This window comes from Sabethes cyaneus, chromosome 3, assembly GCF_943734655.1.
Source record: "Sabethes cyaneus chromosome 3, idSabCyanKW18_F2, whole genome shotgun sequence".
NCBI lineage: Eukaryota > Metazoa > Arthropoda > Insecta > Diptera > Culicidae > Sabethes > Sabethes cyaneus.
Window position 1 is genome coordinate 134,848,879 of NC_071355.1, and position 20,819 is coordinate 134,869,697.

The 20,819-nt window shown below is 40.5% G+C and overlaps 1 protein-coding gene across 3 annotated transcripts in view; it reads right to left on the reverse strand.

Annotated features, from left to right (window-relative positions):
- Positions 1–20,819, reverse strand: part of LOC128743439 (histone acetyltransferase KAT6A) — a 151,238-nt gene that overhangs the window by 96,660 nt on the left and 33,759 nt on the right. For all 3 annotated transcript variants that reach the window (XM_053840014.1, XM_053840016.1, XM_053840015.1), the window contains one exon: positions 14,046–14,612. In XM_053840014.1, coding sequence (XP_053695989.1) covers positions 14,046–14,603 — 558 coding nt within the window. In that variant the 5' untranslated portion in view covers positions 14,604–14,612. The remainder of the gene's footprint in view (positions 1–14,045; positions 14,613–20,819) is intronic.

Consider the following 20,819-nt stretch of genomic DNA (forward strand, 5'->3'; position numbering starts at 1 on the left):
AAGTGAAGTGAAATCCGTTCTCTTCAAGAACCCCACCGGCACCAGGAATAGAGGGGCTCAACGTGCTAGATGGCTCGACCGGATGGAAGCCGACTTGCATGTGTCGAGACGCGCAACGCATTGGCGACGATTAGCCCAGGACCGAGCACAATGGAGAGGAATTCTTGATACGGCAAGAGGCACCCCGGCTCTCGGCTGAATAAGTAGATTTAACTGCAGCTTCCCACAGACCTCCGACCTCCGGTACATCTGGTGGAATGAAATGCCACGTAATTTCCTTCGTTTGGCAAAACTGAACAATGCGATCAACTTCACTTTCCTGACGAAACAGCTCGTAAAGGCGATGCAGTTCATTCTTGGCACCATGAAAATTGCTCGCGTTGTCTGAATGCATTTCAGATAGAATTCCTCTTCGACTGACAAATCGATGAAGGGCAGCAATGAAAGCGTCGGTCGTCAGATCTGATACCAGTTCCAGATGGATGGCCTTAGTTGAGAGGCATACGAGCACAGCAATATATGCCTTCGGTACAGAAACGCGTTCGGTACGGAAATCGAAATCGGTGGACTGTATTTGGAGGCTACTGTGATGTAATTCTACACAGATGTTAACTAAACAACCCAGACAACTAAAATCCCATCCACTCATCTGGCATACTCAAATAACAAGCTTTTCTAAAACCTAGATCATCCTATATCTTTCCACACAACTCGAATCAGCACCATAAGCCTTGAGCAATACCAAGCCAAGCCGATTGGCAGCATTGAAAGGCTAACCACCTGCCAACCTAAATAAACATCCATTGCAACATCGCTTACCAGAACCCACAACCGTCCACACATCATAAATAACCATAAGCAACCCAAGCGGATTGCGCAACGCGCAACCTGACACTTTATTTTGTTCTTTCCTTTACGATACTCAGTACAGTCCACTTTGACCTATATATTGCGAAACGAAGTCCGACCTACGGCAACGTGACGATGCGCGTCACGCGTAGTCAGTTAGTCCGCTCTGTCTCTTTCATTTCATAATTTACACACACACCTACTCCGATTCAATAGCCGGTTAGAACCGCCTATAATATGTAAATCTTTGTAGAGATTAAGCTGATCAAAACTGTTTGGAAACAGTTTGAATACATGATTAACGGTCAATCGTAGAACCGTAAACACCTTATTGTCTGAAGTCCGAACACCTAAGTTACACTACTGAGTGTCGGAAAACTTAGCGGCCGAACGTGTAAAAGCTTGTTGCGAGCCGTAGGTTTAACAAAATATTTTTCACTTTATTCTCTATAGTTTGTAACACATTGGATGAAATTTAAAACCGAGCTGAACTAACTTGAATGGTGCACGTCCTTTTATACGTGCCGATTTTCATTCATCCTGTTAACGGCAGTTGTTCATTGTATTGAACGGCGGTTGTTTGTGTCAGATTTCCCGCAAAATTTTCGCAATTTTATACACGTTTATCGCTAGTTCTAGTATTTATAGTTTGTGCAAAGTGTAAACTAAAGCTTTATTCGGCGTTTCATAGTCGTAACAACGCTATTGGAATCTAATTGAAGTGATTTTCTGTGATCTGCAGCTACATAGTTTTGTTCGATTTGTCTGTTTACATTCTGTATAGCAGTATTGGGCGATACCCCACCGTTAGATCGTTATTCGCTATATCGATACTCGCGCACGATACTCGAGTTACTAAGAGCATACTTATCGGTGTTCACTTAACGGGATTTAATTTTACCTTTAAAATGACCGACTGTACCGCTTGCGATCGATGTGCAAAAATGATAAAAAAGGAGGAGGATCTCTTAAAATGCATGGGTTTTTGTGACCAAGTCTGTCACATTAAGTGCGCTGGATTGAATGCTAATTTTATGAAATTCGTCCGGTCAAATAACAATTTGTTCTGGATGTGTGACGAGTGCGTCAGGATGATGAAATTCGCACGTTTTAAAAGCACCGTTTCGTCCTTGGGAAACGTGATATCGTCCGTCGTAGAAGGGCAAATGAACGGAATCTCGGAGCTGAAAGACGAAATCGTGCGGAACAACAACGAGGTAGCCAAACTCGCCGATAAGGTCAATGCGGCAACCCCGATGCGAATACCAGCTCGCGATCGTCCCGCTAAACGTCGTCGCGGTGACGTGGAAACCCCGAATAAACCGACTACCGGTACCAGACTCGTTGAGAACCCCGAAAAGCTTGTGGTCAGCTCCCCACCCAAGTTATTCTGGGTGTATCTCTCACGATTCCACCCCACCGTAACCTCCGAGGTCGTCGAGCGACTTGTTCGAGATGGCCTACAAAACCAGGATCCAATTCGTGTTGTTTCACTGGTGAAAAAAGGGGCCGACCTTCAATCGCTCAACTTCATTTCCTTCAAAGTAGGCATTCCTCTGGCGTACAAAAATGCGGCCTTGAACCCTGATACTTGGCCACAGGGAATTGTATTCAGGGAATTTGATGATGCTCGAGCGAATTCAGCGGTATGGCTGCCCCCTATCGCCCCCGCTCCTTCCGCTACTCCACTAGTTGGACTCTACGATGACTCCGGTGCTGGTTCATCATCTGTCACTCCAATGGCGCTAACTCCAGTCCCTTTAGGACTCCCTTCGACTGCAGATCTACCGCAGACTCCTGCAGTAGACGGACCATAGTTTCCGTCACACCGACGATATTAAACTGCACCAAGTTCCCAGCCGACTTTTGTCAATTCGACGCTACTGCCATCCAAGATCGGCGCTTCAGACGACCGCTTATTTCATCAAATAGCATGACACTGGGACGCTCTGTTGTTGATATCATGGATGCCCCCGACCCCCCCACCGTAGTCGCGCTACTGCCGCCAGCGCTCATCAGTCGTCCCGGTCCTACGTGTGAGCGTGGGGAAAGGGGCTTCCAAAACTCTCTTCACGGCAAGTACACATTTGTAAATACCCTTGCGTCCACTGACCCGTACCGTGTTTCCAGTACTACACACTTGCATGATCCGTTAGCGGTACTTACTGAACGAAACTTTGCTGACGACACTCCGACTGCTGGACTTCGGATATTCCATCGAAACGACCATGACTTCAGCTTATCACCCGGTCCGGGACGCCTACCACAACGCGATATGGAAACCCCTGATCCGCCTAGCTCAGTCGAGCCCGCCGTAGACACCGAATTACAATCGCAATCGACTCGTTCCTGCCACCCAAGTCGTCCCGGCCCTGAGTCTAGTGCTGGTGAAGGGGTTTTCCAAGCCGCCTTCCATGGCAAGTATCCTATCAGTAACGGTATTCATCGCTCTGATGCATCCTCAATTCCCAGGACATCAACCGTAACAAGTATTGCTGCATCTGCCACCACGAATGTCCTGGTATACTATCAAAACGTTGGAGGAATGAACAGCTCTCTCGCTGAATACCAGTTAGCCTTCAGTGATTGCTGTTATGACGTATACGCCCTCACCGAAACGTGGCTGAATCAAAACACGACGACAAGCCAGCTGTTTAACGATTCCTACTCCGTTTACCGACAGGATCGGTCGCGTTCAAATAGTTGTAAAAGTACTGGAGGTGGCGTTTTGTTAGCTGTGCGCTCAGGATTCAAGTCCTGCGCAGTTAATCCTCCCAATAGTTCGGCAGTTGAACAATTATGGGTCGCGATTACCACTGTTGACGGAATACTCTATCTCTGCGTAGTTTACATCCCTCCCGATCGAGTCAACGACGAAAACTTGATGGGCAACCATCTTGAAGCTATCAATTGGGTTGTGTCGCAATTAAAGCCTAGAGATAAAATTGTTATTTTGGGTGATTTTAACTTAAGCGCGATCTCTTGGCAGCGTAATTCCCACGGTTCTCTATTCCCGATCGCCTCTCGATCGTCCATAGGCACAGCCCCGCGAAAACTGCTTGATACATATAGCACCGCTGGACTTAAACAGATGAATGGGATTGAAAACGAGAATCATCGGACCCTTGATCTGTGCTTCGTTAGTGACGAGCTGTGCGTAGACTGTACGGTTACAGAAGCTCCGGTACCACTCGTAAAGATCTGCAGGCATCATCCTCCTTTACTAACGCAATTAAAGATCAGGCCACAGCAACGCTTCCGGGATACTTCCGAAAGCCTTTCATATGAGTTTAGTAAAACCAATTTCAACGGTATGAACGACTTTCTGGGCCACGTTGATTGGGAGGAGGTTCTCCGCGATCATGACGCTAGTCTCGCTGCATCAACCATTTCTAGCATACTGGCATATGCTATCGACCAGTTCGTGCCCGTCAAGTCAAAGCGCGTACCGCCTAAACCAGCCTGGGCGAACGCTGATCTCAAGCGCCTTAAAACGATTAAACGTGCAGCCCTTAGACGACACAGCAAGTATCGCACTGATGCCACGAGAATAAGATACGTAGAAATAAATACTACCTATAAACAACTCAATGATCACCTGTATAACGCCCATCAGAACAATCTGCAACGCCGTCTCAAGGCAAATCCAAAAAGTTTTTGGCGCTACGTGAATGAGCAACGTAAAGAATCGGGATTACCCTCTACGATGTCCAATGGTCTGCTCGAAGCCGACTCCGCCGCTGACATTGCCGACTTGTTCCGTTCTCATTTCAATAACGTTTTCACCAATGAACATCTCGAACCGCAGGATGTAGCCGTCGCCATCGAAAATGTTCCTCGACTTTCTGTACCTTTGTCGCAGTTTGTTATCTCCTTGGACATGGTTACGTCAGCTGGAAAAAGACTAAAATCATCCACGGGATATGGCCCTGACGGTATCCCGTCAATCATTTTGAAACGCTGTATGGAGACGCTAGCGGCACCGCTTGCAGCGGTATTCAACCTATCCTTGGCTACAGGCATTTTTCCAAACTGCTGGAAACAGTCATATGTTTTTCCTGTCTTTAAAAAAGGTTGTAAGCGAGTAGTCTCGAACTACCGGGGTATAGCTGCATTAAGTGCCACTTCTAAAATGTTTGAGTTGATTATTCTCCAGGAGCTTGTCCAGAGATATAATCACTGCATCTCGTCGGATCAGCACGGATTTATGCCTAAACGATCTACAACAACCAACTTGACTTCCTTCACTTCGTTTGTAACACGCCAAATTGAGGATGGTCATCAAGTGGACGCGATATACACAGACTTATCTGCAGCATTTGATAAAATGAATCATCAAATTGCAATTGCCAAATTTGATCGACTTGGGATGAACGAACATTTGCTACTCTGGCTTCAATCTTACCTATGTGGTCGTAGCATGTCTGTGAAAATTGGTGATCACATTTCTTCGCCATTTCCTGTTTGTTCTGGTGTTCCACAAGGAAGCCACCTAGGACCGTTTTTATTCCTGCTGTATATGAACGACGTTAATTCCATTTTGAAATGCGCGAAACTCTCATACGCTGACGATTTAAAGCTATACCATACGATAAAGCAACCACTGGATATGAGTTTTCTGCAGGAGCAGTTGGAAAACTTCGCTAAATGGTATCAAATTAACCGTTTGTCGCTGAATGTGTCTAAGTGCTCGGTAATCTCATTTGGACGAAAACATTCACTATTCCAGTATGACTATGCCTTGGCAGGCGTACGTTTACTGCGTGAATCCACAGTTAAGGATTTGGGAGTTTTAATCGATGCAAAATTAACTTTCAAGGATCACATTTCATACGTGGTGGCAAAAGCTTCTTCACAGCTGGGCTTTTTATTTCGTTTCGCGAAAAAATTTAAGGACATCTACTGCCTGAAAACACTCTATTGTTCAATTGTGCGACCTGTACTGGAATACGCGTCTCCTGTCTGGTCTCCTTATTACCAGAACGAAATTCAACGCATCGAAGCTATTCAGCGAAAGTTCATCCGCTTCGCTTTACGTCATCTTAGATGGACGGATCCACGGAACTTACCCAGCTATAAAAACCGTTGCATGCTGATCGGCCTGGAATTACTAGAGGAAAGACGCAATGTGGCAAAAGTATGCTTTATTGGCGATCTCCTGCAAGGTAACGTTGATTGTTCAATACTCCTCAGCATGCTGGATATCAATATACGACGCCGCAATCTACGATATCACTCGTTCCTCAGTATTACTCCAGCTAGGACGAATTACGGTCTACATGAACCAGTGCGCAGTATGTCTCGTCTATTCAATCAATGTTACCATGTATTTGACTTTAATGTGTCTCGAGAAACAAACAAGTATAATTTTAGACGTGTTTTATGTTAATAATCTAAACAGACGAGTATTGTAAATACGTTACTTAGTTATTTCTGTCATTGGGGTGATATTTTACCTGTTGACGTTAATAAAAATAAAACAAATAAAACAAATCCTTTTCCTGTTCGTCCTTGTCTGGAGTGTGGCGCGCATGCGCAGTTGGATGTACGTGCGTGAGTGTGCGTATGTGTGTGTGTGTTTTTTTTACGTGAGGAAAGGCTCTATGCCAGGCACACTAATGATGATGTGGCACAGTGTGGGACTCTAACCCACTAAAAAACTCACGGGCATCTGACCTTAACCCCCCGGAACTACTGTTAAGTATTACTTCGAGGGAAGGCTGTGTCTGTATTCTGCTCCGTACACCTGTCACGTGAACCGATCCCGACATGGTGACCGTCATAATGTCCACTTCTTCTCAGCCACCTTCTCAGGGCTATGCCATCCGTGATGCTACTCATGCTCCTTCACCGTCCACTTTCCTTTTTCCTTTCACCTATCGAGACCTGTACCGATGTAGGGATGGCGACTATCTTAACTTTCGTCCCTTCACGGCCACCCTCGCAGGAAAGGTCGGCCGCTCACTTTCTATGAAGTTTCACCTTCAGGACATCAAAATGAGCTAGATTTAATGTTTAAACGATAACATCGGTTAAAGAAGAGGGGTAAGGATTTTTTTTGGGATGGGGAGACTTTGTCACTCTTTCTGGTGTACTTCCCAAGCACAGATATCAAATTGGACTAGGTTTAACCGCGTTCGTAAAGAATTTTGTTGGGGCGGGGAGACTGTGTCACTCTTTCTGGCGTACTTCCCAAGCACAGATACCAAATTGGTCTAGGTTCAATCGTCACAACTCACAAAGAATCTTCGACCTGTTGGGACGGGGACTTTTTTTTCTAAAAATACGTTGCGACCAATCACGAAGCGAGGATTGCCATTGGACAATGCTTCATTATTTTCAATTTTCAATAGTGCGTACTTTGAAATTAATAGGTTTCTATACTGGGGTTGATGCGTAGAAGATTTTCCGATTGATTGGTGCAAAAATATTTAAAATCGATCAGGAAACCGCTAAGCTATTAGTGGTCAAAACCTATCATTTTTCGTGATGCTCGCATTTTTGGATTTTTCGGAATGGCACCCTATCCCAAACCTTGCCGCAAGACGTAGTCCTACGTCAAAAACTCGAGCCGACTTAAGATTGTCAAAATATTATAAGAATTGCAACCCACAAAATAAGCTCTATATGCCATTTGTTGCGTGCTATGGACTTCTCCAATCCAGACATGGTTTACCATATATGAACAATCACTTTGTATAGTTGAGATAATCTTTTATTTCATGGCATTATTTTAAATATTTTTGATTAGCATAGGTGCATGGGGCATAATTATCATACCTGGCAATGTATTTGTACATAACCAATTAAGGCTGAACAGTAATATAAACATTAAAATGATACAGTCGAGTATAATGTTGCGTAATTATAAGCAACAATCAACCCAAAAATAGCGGTTACAGAGCAAAAATGGTGTCTTTCATCTACCTGGCCCTTGAACTGCCATGTTACCTATGTTGTTCAACGAAAAAAATCGGTAAATAGAAAAAAACATCAATTTCACTTTGCGACTAAGTGAAATGAAAATAGTCACCATTTCTCTTTTCTTCTATATTACATAACTTTTATATTATTTTCTAGTAAAAACTGGCTAAAATGATAACTTTAACTAAAGTACCCATATTGCCCCGTATGGTGGCCCATTATGCCCCGTATGGTTTTTGATCGAATCAAAAAGTCATTTATCATTTTTTAAACCTTTGTGTGGGCGACGATTTTTCCCTACGTAAAAAGGCGACGGGTACTCGTGTACCCAGGCTTATTATTATGCTTAAACAACTAGATAGAACCAAGCAATGTTCAGCAAAGTTGTACATTTTGGTAAAATCAAAAAGGTGGCATGTATGGATTCGTGAACCGTCCTTCCGTTTCCCGGAAACAGCTTCCGAAAGTTATCAAGGAAAGTTACATTCAAGGTTGGCTGATTATGAAAAACACGCAACTAATCCGGGATCCATGAAACAGTTATATATGATTCATTGAATTATCTCTCTCTCTCTATCTCTCTCTCTCTCTCGCTCTCTCTCTATGTGTGCTCCGGAACCTGTTCTATAGCCATGGGATGGACATTATCACTTTCTTGAATTGATTTGTAGTCCATTAATCCTCAATTGATCAACCGGGTACACCCTTTTCAGGTTTTGTGCTCTAGTTTCGGATTGATCCTTTTGAAATAACGCGAACAGACTAAAATTCCTCGTAACTTGGCCGATAACTCATAAATTTACCCATTTATATGAAAACGTGCCTAAAAAAATTGAATTTTTGATCGTCAAAGTTAAATACCCCGATTTTGATCAACCGGGTACACCTGTACCCACTCACCCATTTCATGTAAAAAGGACGAGAATGAAGAATATTCATCATATCACATAATATAATTATGAGCATATAAAAAACAACTGATTTTTATATACATTAGGGACTTTTTTGCGTGGTCTTAACATACACTCGAGACTTTTTGCGTAGTCAAGCTTGCGTTGCTTTTTTTGCTTCGATTTTTATCTTTGACCACAGCGCCTTAGTCAAACAAAATTCGAGAAAGTAGTGTATAGAGTAATTGTAGAATTATTTATTGTCTACAATATTGCTGAAGCATGTACGGTTTTATCTTCTGTATTTATGGCGGCATAGGATTGCAATGTCATTTGTAGCAAAAATAGCGCTCTTTTTGAGACCAACGGAGGAGCAACCCAATAGGGCCATTAACACAAAAGATAAAACTACACTTTCTTCACCAATATTGTAGATAATTATTAATCTGCAATTTTGTTATATTGCTTTTACTTGTCGCCAGGACAGGTTTTCGTCTACAGCCCGGATGTCGTTGGCTAAGCGGTGTCGCTAGGAGCCTCTGGGTCTACGCTGTCCTTGCGGATTCCAGTCGAGTGCTTCTCTGCAGATCTCGTTCGTTCCTTTTCTCAAGGTGTGTCCGATCCACTGTCACCTACGTTCACGAATTTCTTTTGCTATCGGCCGTATGTCGGCAAAGTATTTTTATTGGCGACGGAAAAGGAAAATAGGCTGAATTTAGAAACCTGCCGAAAATAACCTCCCGTACCCTAATGAGTAAGAATTTATTTCTCACACATCAATTTCATGCTGAATGATTGAGTGATTTACTCCAGATGTTATTTGTATCCCCAAAAATGTTTTAAACTCGCACACAGTGACATCTCTCCATTGAAATTGTGGTTTGTTAGGGTTATTGGTGTTATATGTTTTATAAACAAGTTTAGCTTTTATGTTAGTGTGCTTTATGATAATATTAATCATTTCATCGATAAAAATGGATCCGAATAGTTTTTGTTGATCGGTGCGGTCCACTTTTTTGGCGTACAGCGTTGTGCAACGTAGTTTTGTAATTACTATCTACAAAATTGCTGAATTAAGTTTTGCTGTATCGTTTGTATCTACGATGCCACTCTCGGTGCTGCTATTCCGCTGGTAGCCAAGCGAAACTTCATTTGATTATCCACGGGGTTGCAGCCCTATAGCACTATAAATACAAAAGTTACAGTCTAGCATTATTCAGCAAACTAGCAGATAATAACTAGTTCTACAAATGACCCATATATAGTTTTATCAAATTCTGCTTGGTTGAGGCAGTACTGTCAAATGAATCAAAATTGAGTCAAAATGATCGAGCCATCCCAGTGGTCATCATTTGTTAATGAGCACACAACAACGAATGAAGGCATCCCTTCATCATTTGTTAATGCCATCCCTGTGGTCATCATTTGTTAATGAGCACACAACAACGAATGAAGGACACAGCAACATCAATAATCATTGTTCAAATACGAAAGAAACCAAAAAGGATGCATGAGAATGCTTTTAGGGTTTTAACTGCTAAAGATGCACAGTAAGGACTAGTGGGTACAGGTGTACCCGGTTGGTCAGATTGCGTTGAAATTTTGGTTGATCAATTGAGGGTTAACATGCTCATAAAATTCTGAAAACTCTGATATGTAACATGATTAGTTTTTGTTGAAATCGGAGATTGACCAGTTCCCTGGGACATTCGGAACTTGTTTCCGGCACAACTATTTTTAGTTCTTGTCCAAACCTACAACTTTGCTGAACATTGCTTAATTCTATTCGCTATGTAAGCACAAATCGATGTCTTGTACTCTCATGGAACTGCCTTTGTGAAGATTTGGTGCAAAGTTTTGTCTATCCTTTTCACTCTTTAACAAACCTGTGCACAGACTTCACAAATAGAACAGACTTGGGAATGTGGCAGCACAGTTTCGCGCACAGAACGAATTGCGTCGTTTAAGCTATTTAAAAAGCATGGGTACACGGGTACCACGTCGCCCTTCTACGGGGTATGAATTGTATTTGACCCATGGTTACTCTATCTCATAACCAAATCTCTCAAAGTTTGCGCTAGGTTGTTTATCTTGACCCCTTAGAAGATGTCAGAAAGTTTCCAGGGTGTCGATTATCCGGTGAAAATAAAATTCCCTGACTTTTCCAGGTTTTTCCAGGTGTATTTCGAAAAAATCCAGTTGCAAAATATCTCGCTAATTTCTCTTTTCAAAGTGTTTATTAGACTAAATTGGTTGTTAACTCTTTAATTACTATTTCTTAATGAATTCATTTGTCTTTATCAATTCAAATGCATCTTTTTTGCGACGATGAAGTGAGCAACGCAGCTTCGTTCTATTATTTGAATCCAGATCTTATATTTTTATTCGATCTACTTTTAATAACGTCGGGTTTATGATTCTATGGACTCTGTGCTCCCCTGGGTGCTTCCAGTCGAGTATCAAACATATGACTGATGTGGCCACTGAGTCCATTTGTTGGACTAAATCAAGATTTTGATGCTGAAATGGTCTATCCTCCGAAAACGAATTAATCGTAGGTTTTCACTAGTGATCGACATCAGAATAAAAATTAAAGTCCGGGTTCCGGCACAAATGGGTTAAATGCCGTAGCTTATTTTCAAAGGCTGATTTTGGTTCAGTTTGATTCGTTCTCGTTTCGGTTACAGTCTGATTTCGGTCCGGAAGTCTGGAATTATCTAGATGCAAAATTTCTTTGTATTAAAAGTTGGACTTTTCTAAATGTCATCTCCCATGACCCAATGAATAGTTGTTCTCGAAGCGTAGAATAGTGTTGTAAGAATCTTGCTACATTGGCCGTAGAGAAAACAGAAAAAGTATTGTCTCAACAATAGTGATGCACAGATTAAAAATATGTCAACATCCACTAGCCTAGCATGGACTTTTATGTCACTTTCCATGCAAAATAAACTAATTAAGCACAAAAGTTGTCCCAAAAACTTTTGTGCTAAATATCCGATCAATATCGAAGAATCCAATAAATATTGAAATATTGATAATGATCAATTAGGTGGTGAGCGGTGAGCCCTTACGAAAATCGATCAAATCGGTCCAACCGTTGATGAGAAGCGTGGTCTGGTAAAGAGCGGGTCAGTCGCACATTCATGAAATTCGAAACTCGATTTCGAAACTCTGTGATTGGTTGCACGTGAGTCAAACTCAAAATAACGTGCCATCTTTCATTTCATTTGTGCATTTGTGATGGCAATGAATAACAATGTGCCAGCTACTTGAAATAAATGCTATCCTTGCCAAGCCATAGCTTTTTCGGTATATTTTCTTCACCTGTTAAAAATCCCTGACTTCAAATGAAATTCCCTGACATTCCCTGACTTATCCAGGTTGCAACGAATTTCCCTGACATTTCCAGGTTTTCCCTGATTTTCCAGGTAATCGACACCCTGGTTTCATAGTGATACACATTTCCTACATGACTTTATTAATATTTGAATATCAAAATTGGTACACGGGTACCCCGTCGCCCACATTATGGTTAAACATTCAAATTTGATGGCTGTTCAGAGTCAATCAATATTCTAACATTGTTAATTTATCAAAGACATGTCAAATCGTATGTTTATGACAATTATGGGGGGCTGTATGTTGCGTATAATTAAGAACATTTTGCAATGCTTGTGTTGAGATACCCCTCGCGCGCTTACTTCATGATAGTTGTTTTCTTGCATATAGCAAAAGGAAGTGCGCAGTTTGAATTAAGAAAGTAAAAATATATACCGTCGCGTGTAGTGTAGACGTGTATAAACTTTGAAGAATAAAGTTTATACAGTCCATTAAAACGTGTTTGTGATTAAATTCCCTTTAAATTTCAACACACTTGAACCTGGAGCAACATATTTTTTCGTGAATTTTTAGGCCCTTCAGGGAAATGACCATAATTTATTTATTTTTCTAATATCAAATATTTTGCATTTTTTCTGTACAGACAATAAAAATACCTTTCCAGTAATGGTGTCATAAACTCTCATAATTAAAATATTCTGATCAAGTAACTTTGATGCAGTAGGAATTGGTATTTTCGGCATTAGAGGCTCACTGCTAAACTGGTTAAACTCCTATTTAACATGCAGAACGTAGTATGTGAAAATTCACGGTGAAGTTTTACAGCCGTGCATCGTAAACTCAGGTGTGCCACAAGGAAGCCACCTAGGTCCGTTACTCTTCGTACTAGTGATGACCAATCTTTCCACATTCATCGCAGAAGCAAATATTCTGGTATACGCCGATGATGTCAAATTATTCTTACCAGTAAAGACCGCCAAAGAATGTTTTATCCTGCAACAAGATCTAGTTAACTTTGGCAGATTCTATACTGCCTGTGGGTTGTCAGTAAATCCCAGGAAATGTTCTGTTTTGACGTTTACAAGAAGATCAGCGCCAATTGTATTTGATTATAACTACGAAGAAACAGATATCCCGCGAGTGACAGTGATACGAGACTTAGGAGTTATATTCGATGAAAAGCTTTCGTTCAACTGCCATATAAATAATTTGGTTAAAGAATGTTTGCAGATGTTTGCACTAGTGCGCCGATTTGGACACGAACTTACCGATCCGCATGCTTTGCTAGCTATATTTATTGGCTTAGTCCGATCCAAGCTGGATATGGCGAGTACCGTTTGGAGGCCGCAGTACTCTTATCAAATATACCGTTTGGAAGGCATTCAGAAAAAAAATCGTGAGATTTGCCCTAAGGAACTTAGTACGGAACAACAACCACCTCCCTCCATATGAGCAACTTTGTATGCTTGTCGATCTGGATACCGTGACCGCCAGACATAAAATAACGGATGTTGTCTTCTTTGTGAATGTATTGTCTGGTCGAGTAAGAAGCCAAGTGTTAAGCGACAAATTAAGTTTAAATAGGAGTCCCGCTGTACTTCGCCGGCGCAGAACATTCGAGCCTTCTCTACGAAGCAGAAACTATGAAACCATGAAGCGACATGCAGGTTCATGCACCAGTTTAATGGACTTCAGGAGATTATTACTTTGGATATGACACGGAATATGTTAAGACGAAGACTTAGTCTGTACTACAGAGGTCAATTATATAGTGTTTAGATTTTATGTATTTATAATTGTTTAAGTCAATGTTTAATTTATAACTAATTCAATTATTGCTTAAGGGCAAAAAGCCTACAAAAGCCAGAACAAATACAAATACAAGTTTTAAGGGCCAAAAACAAAATTAGTATCAATCTGCAGCAGACTCCCATACGCACTACTTACTCATACGCTATAAAGAGCTATTTATAATTATTTACTTGCCAGATCATACTGCTCTGATAATTAACATGTTTTTATACCTATATGAAAATCACTTACTTTAGTTGATGTCTCGCCGTCCATCCTTTTTTTGGGTGAGGCAGATTTTCGCTTAACAAAAGATTTCACTACATTTCCAAGTTTGTAAAGTTTGCCTTCTTGCAGTAATGATCCATCCGCCAATGCTGCTCTTATAGAATTTTTTATTACCTGATTATAATCTGTATCGGATATAATATTTAAGTTATTTGTTTGCTGTACGTAGTTTTCGATAGATTTTAAACTTGATCCATCGCATTCCCCTAGATCCCGTACTGCTTTAGCTACCAGACGTGACAAATCACTTTCATTTGTAACAACCACCATACGACGTTGCATGTTAGTAGGTGCTTTATACGAATGTAAGCCTTTATTGTACACTTTCAGTACAGCTCCTGCTTCAACTGCTTCTTCAAGTTTCTCAGCGACAATATCTTCATGGAATTTATGATGACTGCCAATCGCCTGGCAAATTCTCTGTACACTAGGACGTTGTTTCTGACATCGTATGCGACGTATCGCTTCAAGAATCCATTCTTTCCACACTTGTGGGCTGACATCCTCAGAGTTTTCACGCATGATGTTAATCTATAAAGAAAGATTTGATCAGAAACCTTGGATGAAGCTTGCAAAATGTGCTGGTTTTAAAAATCATACTCATTTTAAAATATATAAATACATCTCATTTTAAAAATATATAAATATATCTCAACTATCATTTCTTCAATTAAGATATGCTGCAGCCATTTTGAAGCCATCGAAAGCTACTTATTCTATATAATAAATTCTTATATTATTCTTATATAATAAAACCGGCCTACACCAAGTTGGTTCTTTTGTTTGTAAGGGAAAAACTCAAGAACGGCTGGACGGAATGGCTTGATTCTTCTCTCAGTTGTTGCGTTTTAGTCTGCGTCAGGTTTATACGTTAAAAAAAACAATGAAAATCCACGCGAAAAACAAACTGAATTTTCACAGAACGCGTGTTCCTTACAACTGTGCTATATCATTAAATATTTAGAAATGGAAATTTTCCGAAATCCTAAAATTTAATGCAACCATCCATTAGAATGTTTTGTAGTTTTGTAGTAGAATGTTTGTTTCATGTTGATTTTTCAACTCCCACCACTACCCAACAGTTGTGGTGGCCATCAGATTATTATCTCTGCCATAAGTAACCTCAATGGCTTTAGATAACACCCCATTTCTCCTGCTCCAGTTGACTGTTGAAATAACTTCAATGTATATTGAAACGAAATTTTTATATTTACTTGCTAGAAACAATTTTATGAATGGATTTCTTATTTGGATGCGTATTTGATGTATTTTTACAAATTGGTGTTTTGAGTCTTGAAATAACCTGAACATCAAGTGAAAGCTTGGCAGACTTTTATAACTTTTGAACTTTGTAAACAAAACGCAGCTTGAGAAAAACGTAAAAGAAGAAGAAATGATGCCTGAAAAAACAAAATTTTGCCTTCATTTTATTCCGTCGAGGTTGTTCCACGCCGCACTGTAATTGTTATGTGTATGATCGTTTTTCGGTCACTTACAGTGGTCGGATCATTACAAAATTAGTATCAAAATAAACGAAAAAGACTGCAGATTCAAAATCTCAAATAAAAAATCAGAAGGGTTGTGCACAAGACACGACCGCATAGGTGACGAAGGACTACGTAAGTCTCTTTGTAGCGACAGCAACATGTATCCTTGTATGTAATAATACGATTCTTCATGTATACATGCTACATGCGTTTTACGTAATGTTTATCAAAGTAGTAACATTGTATACGTTCAATCCTCAACATATTTCGGAGTTACTTCTATGAATTGATTGAATCTATTTTATTATAACAAATCGAAGTCACACTAAATCAAACAGTAAATAAATTTTCATGATCTGTTTCTACGTTTAACAGTGCTTTTCCTCTGGTAATTGGCAGACGGTGCGCGCGAGTTTTCAAAAGACTGAAAATTTTAGGTAAAACTTTTCTGCGGCTTATAAAAGATGAACACTGATGGAGCCAGTCTCGGCGTAGTGGTTAGCATTCACGCCTCTCACGCCGAGGACCCGGGTTCAAATCCCAACCCCGCAGAAGTCACGAATGACCCAAAACTGGTTAAAGTGACCATAATCTAAACAAAAAAAAAGAACACTGATAATAAAGCATTTATTTATTTTTTTATTTATTTATTATCATTATGCTAGTAACATAAGACATTGTCTTTTAAACCGTTACTTCGAATTAAATCAGTAAAATGGGTGCATAATTGAAGTGCTCAATACTTTTCCTTTTAAATACTAATGATGATTTAAAGAGAGTTAGATTATTTGGCAGCGAACTCCAGGAAGCAGTACCCCTAACGAAAAAGGAATTGCTATATTTAGCGGTAAAGTGTCGTGGCAATAAAAATTTATTATATCGGTTACTTTGAGATAAAACTAATTTTTATATAAATAACCAGGTTGTTTAGTCTTTGCAAGTTTGAATAAAAATAAACAACATCAGGATTTGGCAAAACTATTAAAAGGACAACCGATCAGTTGATATTGCAAATGTGAAACAGGTGAAAAACGATTTAAATTGAAGACGTACGGTACACAAGAGTTTAAGGTAACTCTAAGCTAAGCTTAGTAAGCTTGGAATTGGCAAAGAAGAAAACATCGAACAGAAGAAAGTCACATGTTATGAAATGAGGAAGTATCAGGCTTTTAAACAGTTTTAGCTTGGTGTTAACAGACAGAAATGATGCAGCTGTATAAAGCGTTCTTAAGGGGAAATTAGCAGTCACCAATTCTGCCAATTTCAAAAGCAGTTTTTGTGTTTGAAACAAAAATTCTGTTCAAGAAAATATATTCGCTGTGCTCAGATTGACAAGAAGAAAGCAGTATTTACATTTTTTCAAACAGAACCCCGTGTTCGGGCCCAAAAACTGCTTCCGAAATTGGGCTTTCCGACGAAAAGTTAATGACTGCTAATTTCCCGTTAAGCAAGAATATATTTTTCCGCATTGTTATAGAATATATTTATCAAAATTGAAGTTTGATTGTATCGTTATTCCAAGACTTTGAGCGCACTCAACAAAATCAATCATATTATCATCCAGAACCAAGGTGGTTTTCTTGGAATCGTTTCTGCTGCTATTGTTGATGAATAGGGCGTGCGTTTTGTTTGCATTTAAGGATAGTTTGTTTCTAACAGACCATTGAGATATACTTTTTATATCCAAATTAATTTTTTCCTTTTTTTTTTCCTTTTTTTCGGGTTATCCAACTGGTCGCTTAATAGCGTATAAAACTCTGCGTTGGGCCCTTTTGTGTTGTCAACAAAGTGTCAGGGAGACCTCAAACATCAGTTCTACCTGACGAGACAGGCACTGGCGCCCACTAAAACACAGGTAGAGCCCCAAGCATAGCCGTCACGCCTATACCCGCAGGCGGAGGCGTTTCGGCCCTGCGCGGACTCCACGAACTGACTCTAAGATCTCTCTGCCAAAGGCCGGAATGTCATATTTTAAATATAATGATGATGATGACGATGATGATGATAATGATGATGATGAGAAGAAAAATAATAGATCGAATTTGTAAATGTGCTTTGGACTTTTTGTACCACTCGAGTTGCAATATGTGGTATAGTGAAGAAGTGGAGAATTCGTCAGCCCCGCCTGACACCGGTCTTCAACCGCGCGCCCGCTTTCAGTTTTCCAACACAAACAACCACAAATGAACCAATAGGTAAAACAAATTTCGGAGCATTAGTGGTTATCAACTTATCAGGGCAAATTTAATCTTTCATCCCCTTAGTATTCACAGTGCATTCCCACGATACAAAGTAAATTGAGCGCAGCACAAGCTGGACGTTCGCGGTAGTCGACAGAAGCTTCAAAATATAGAGACTCGCCCGCCTTCCAACCCTCGAGACCAAAGTGCTGTAAAGCTCTGGGCTTAAACGTCTCTTTAAGACTCGACCCCTTCCCATCGACAGAGCCCGCGGACGGCCATCAGAGCTCAGGACAGCCACGGGGCCAGTGCAAAAATCCTACTCTATCTAGCAGCACCGCCTAGCCGAAACTCGAACACGCGACACGAATTGACCTAATTTTCCCAACTGCTACCTAAGAAGTGCTATTACCCGTAATCATTACAGAGTGGTCCTTCGGCATCCAATCGGATCTGGTATCCCGCTTACATCCCCTTACTAACCCTAAGCCCCCGACCAACTCAATCAATCCGACATTTTTCGGAGATATTTGTGACAGTTGTGATAAATAAGGATGAATCCCAGAAAACTTCATCTATTGTCAGAGATCCCCATGCTGGCCTTATTCTTAAGCGGAATAAAAGCACTTTCTGAACAACGCAACAATCACATTTGGTAAATTTTTACCCCGAGTCCCACTTGAAATCACAAAAGTATTTTGATATATACCCACATTCAGAAGTAAACGTGACCGCTGTTCATTTACTGATTAGTTAAAAAGCCCTACACCACGACAAGGTTCAGTTTTATCGTAGGGACTTTTTATATCCAAATTAATTGTATCTAAAATTCTCTCAGCCGACTCATCTACACAATCGTAATAGACTTGAACGTCGTCAACGTCGGCAATATTTAAGGATGCTGGGCACGTCATTGACGTACATCGAGAATAAAATTGGACCTAGAGTATTGACCTACATCGAGAATAAAATTGGACCTAGAGTATGGAACCCTGAGGCACTCCGGATGTGATAGGGAGGAAAGAGGACAGAATGTCGTAGCTAAAGACTACGAAAACTAAAGACTACGAGCTGCGGACAAGCTGCGGACGTTTTGGAAGTGGCAGAAAATGCCGTCCGTGACCAGAAAACTTATTCCCGCCATTTGTTGGTCGGCGAAAAATTCAACTTTTCCCTCGTTGCATGTGTTATTATGGAGGGATTCCACGACAAGTGACGAAAAAATAACATGTTTTTTTAATTTATCATTTTTGATTTAGCTGAAACACTTTGCATAGCTGTTCTCCTTAAAAAATGGTGTCATTTTATCATATCCGGTATTTTTTAAGCTGTCAACTGCTTTTTCAAAAGGGCCTAACCAAAAATGGTGTTATTCCATTGAATATTTTATATTGGAAAAATGGTTTATTTGATTGAAATAGTGTCTTCAGCAAAGTTGTAGATAATAAAATTGCCTTTCTAAAAAAATATGTGCACAGTAAAAAAATTTTTTTTTGTTGAAAAAAAAGAAGACAAAACTAAAAAGTTAAATATCTAAAACAGTGCATTTTTTTTAATTTATTTTTTGACATGTTAAAGGTAACAATATACACCACTTTTTCTGAAAGTTTCATTGCTGGCGAATGAAGGGCAAATAAGTTATAATATTTTGAAAATTTCATGTTTTTTTATTTTCACCGAAAATATTTCAAACCCCCCCAGAAGAAAAATTGTTCTACACTTTCAAGCTTGAAATTTCACAGCCATCAGTTTAGAGCAGAGCCCGACCAAGGTTAGTCAAGAGAGGTTTTCTGATGTTCAAATTTGTTTATCACCCCCGCTGGGTACCCTCGACGATCACCGAAATTTTCAAAGCGAAAACTATTGAATGTGATAAACAACGTCGATGGTTGCTAGCCAAACGCTTCGCGCACTTCTGTTCTACGAACTGTGCAAACTAGATCACCTATTTTAACTCACCTTGGGCCCAACAATATCACTTTCAATTGCAAATTGTCACTCGACAATGAAGCAATGAAGCTTCGGTTTCAACTGAAGCAACACCGCTTCGCTTCAAAGCTAGCTTCAATCTGCGTCAGTAAAACAGGTTTCACGTCAGCATGACGATCGGTTTTAAAGTTTAATTTTCACTTTCCTATCAAACATTCAGTAGAACGTCAGTAACTTTTACGTCAGTAACAGTAGAACGTCAGTAACTTGTCGTAACTTGAAACAGTCACCAACTTCAGCTGGCGCTTGTTTGAAACATTCTGTTCAACAAATGAGACCAGTCTCTTCATGTATGATGCGAAGGTAAGAGAAAGTCAGCGTCTTTTATTTGTTTCGTCTATGTCGGGTCCTGGTTTAGAACACAAGAAAATTTGCGGGGCTGGTTGTACGATCTACGTCGTCGTCAGCAGTAGCTTAGAGCCGGGGTGGTTCGTGCTGTTTTAAGCTTCATTGAATTCGATCTTGGGTTATTCGTCGCTCATTTCCCAGGCGTTTCTGAAGCTGTGGTACACCGTCTACAAGGGCGCGTATGACCTCAGTGCGCATTGTCAAATCCTTAAAAACTATCAGTCCAGAAGGGGGTTTATACATTGTCAGCTTCGTACGGCGGCTTATGCCTCTTGATCGTGCCGTTTTACGAAGTAGGCTTGATGTTCTGCTTGAATACGTTGCTGGATCTCCTCATTTGTGTTGCTGTCCGTGGCCACCAGCGACCCCACATACACGAGCTCATCTACTACTTCTGGTTCGTTGCTGGCAATAATTGCCGTCCACGAAAAGCGCACGTTGCTCTCGTTTGAGCCTCTACCATACATGCATTTGGTCTTCGGCTCATTTATTTTAAACCCAATCCTCCTAGACTAGCTTGTTTCGACCCTGGCCGCGTCTCGAAGAGGCTCGACCATATGGACTTTTACAGCCCCTCCCAGCCGAGATTCGAACACACAACATACCTCGATGGCAACTGAGAGGCAAAATTTCAACATTTGTCTGATTTTATTTCAATTCGATTTTTTGCCAAATGAAGAGCACTCAATTTCAACCTTAATAGCTTTTAACTGAAAATAATTTTCCATTTCTTG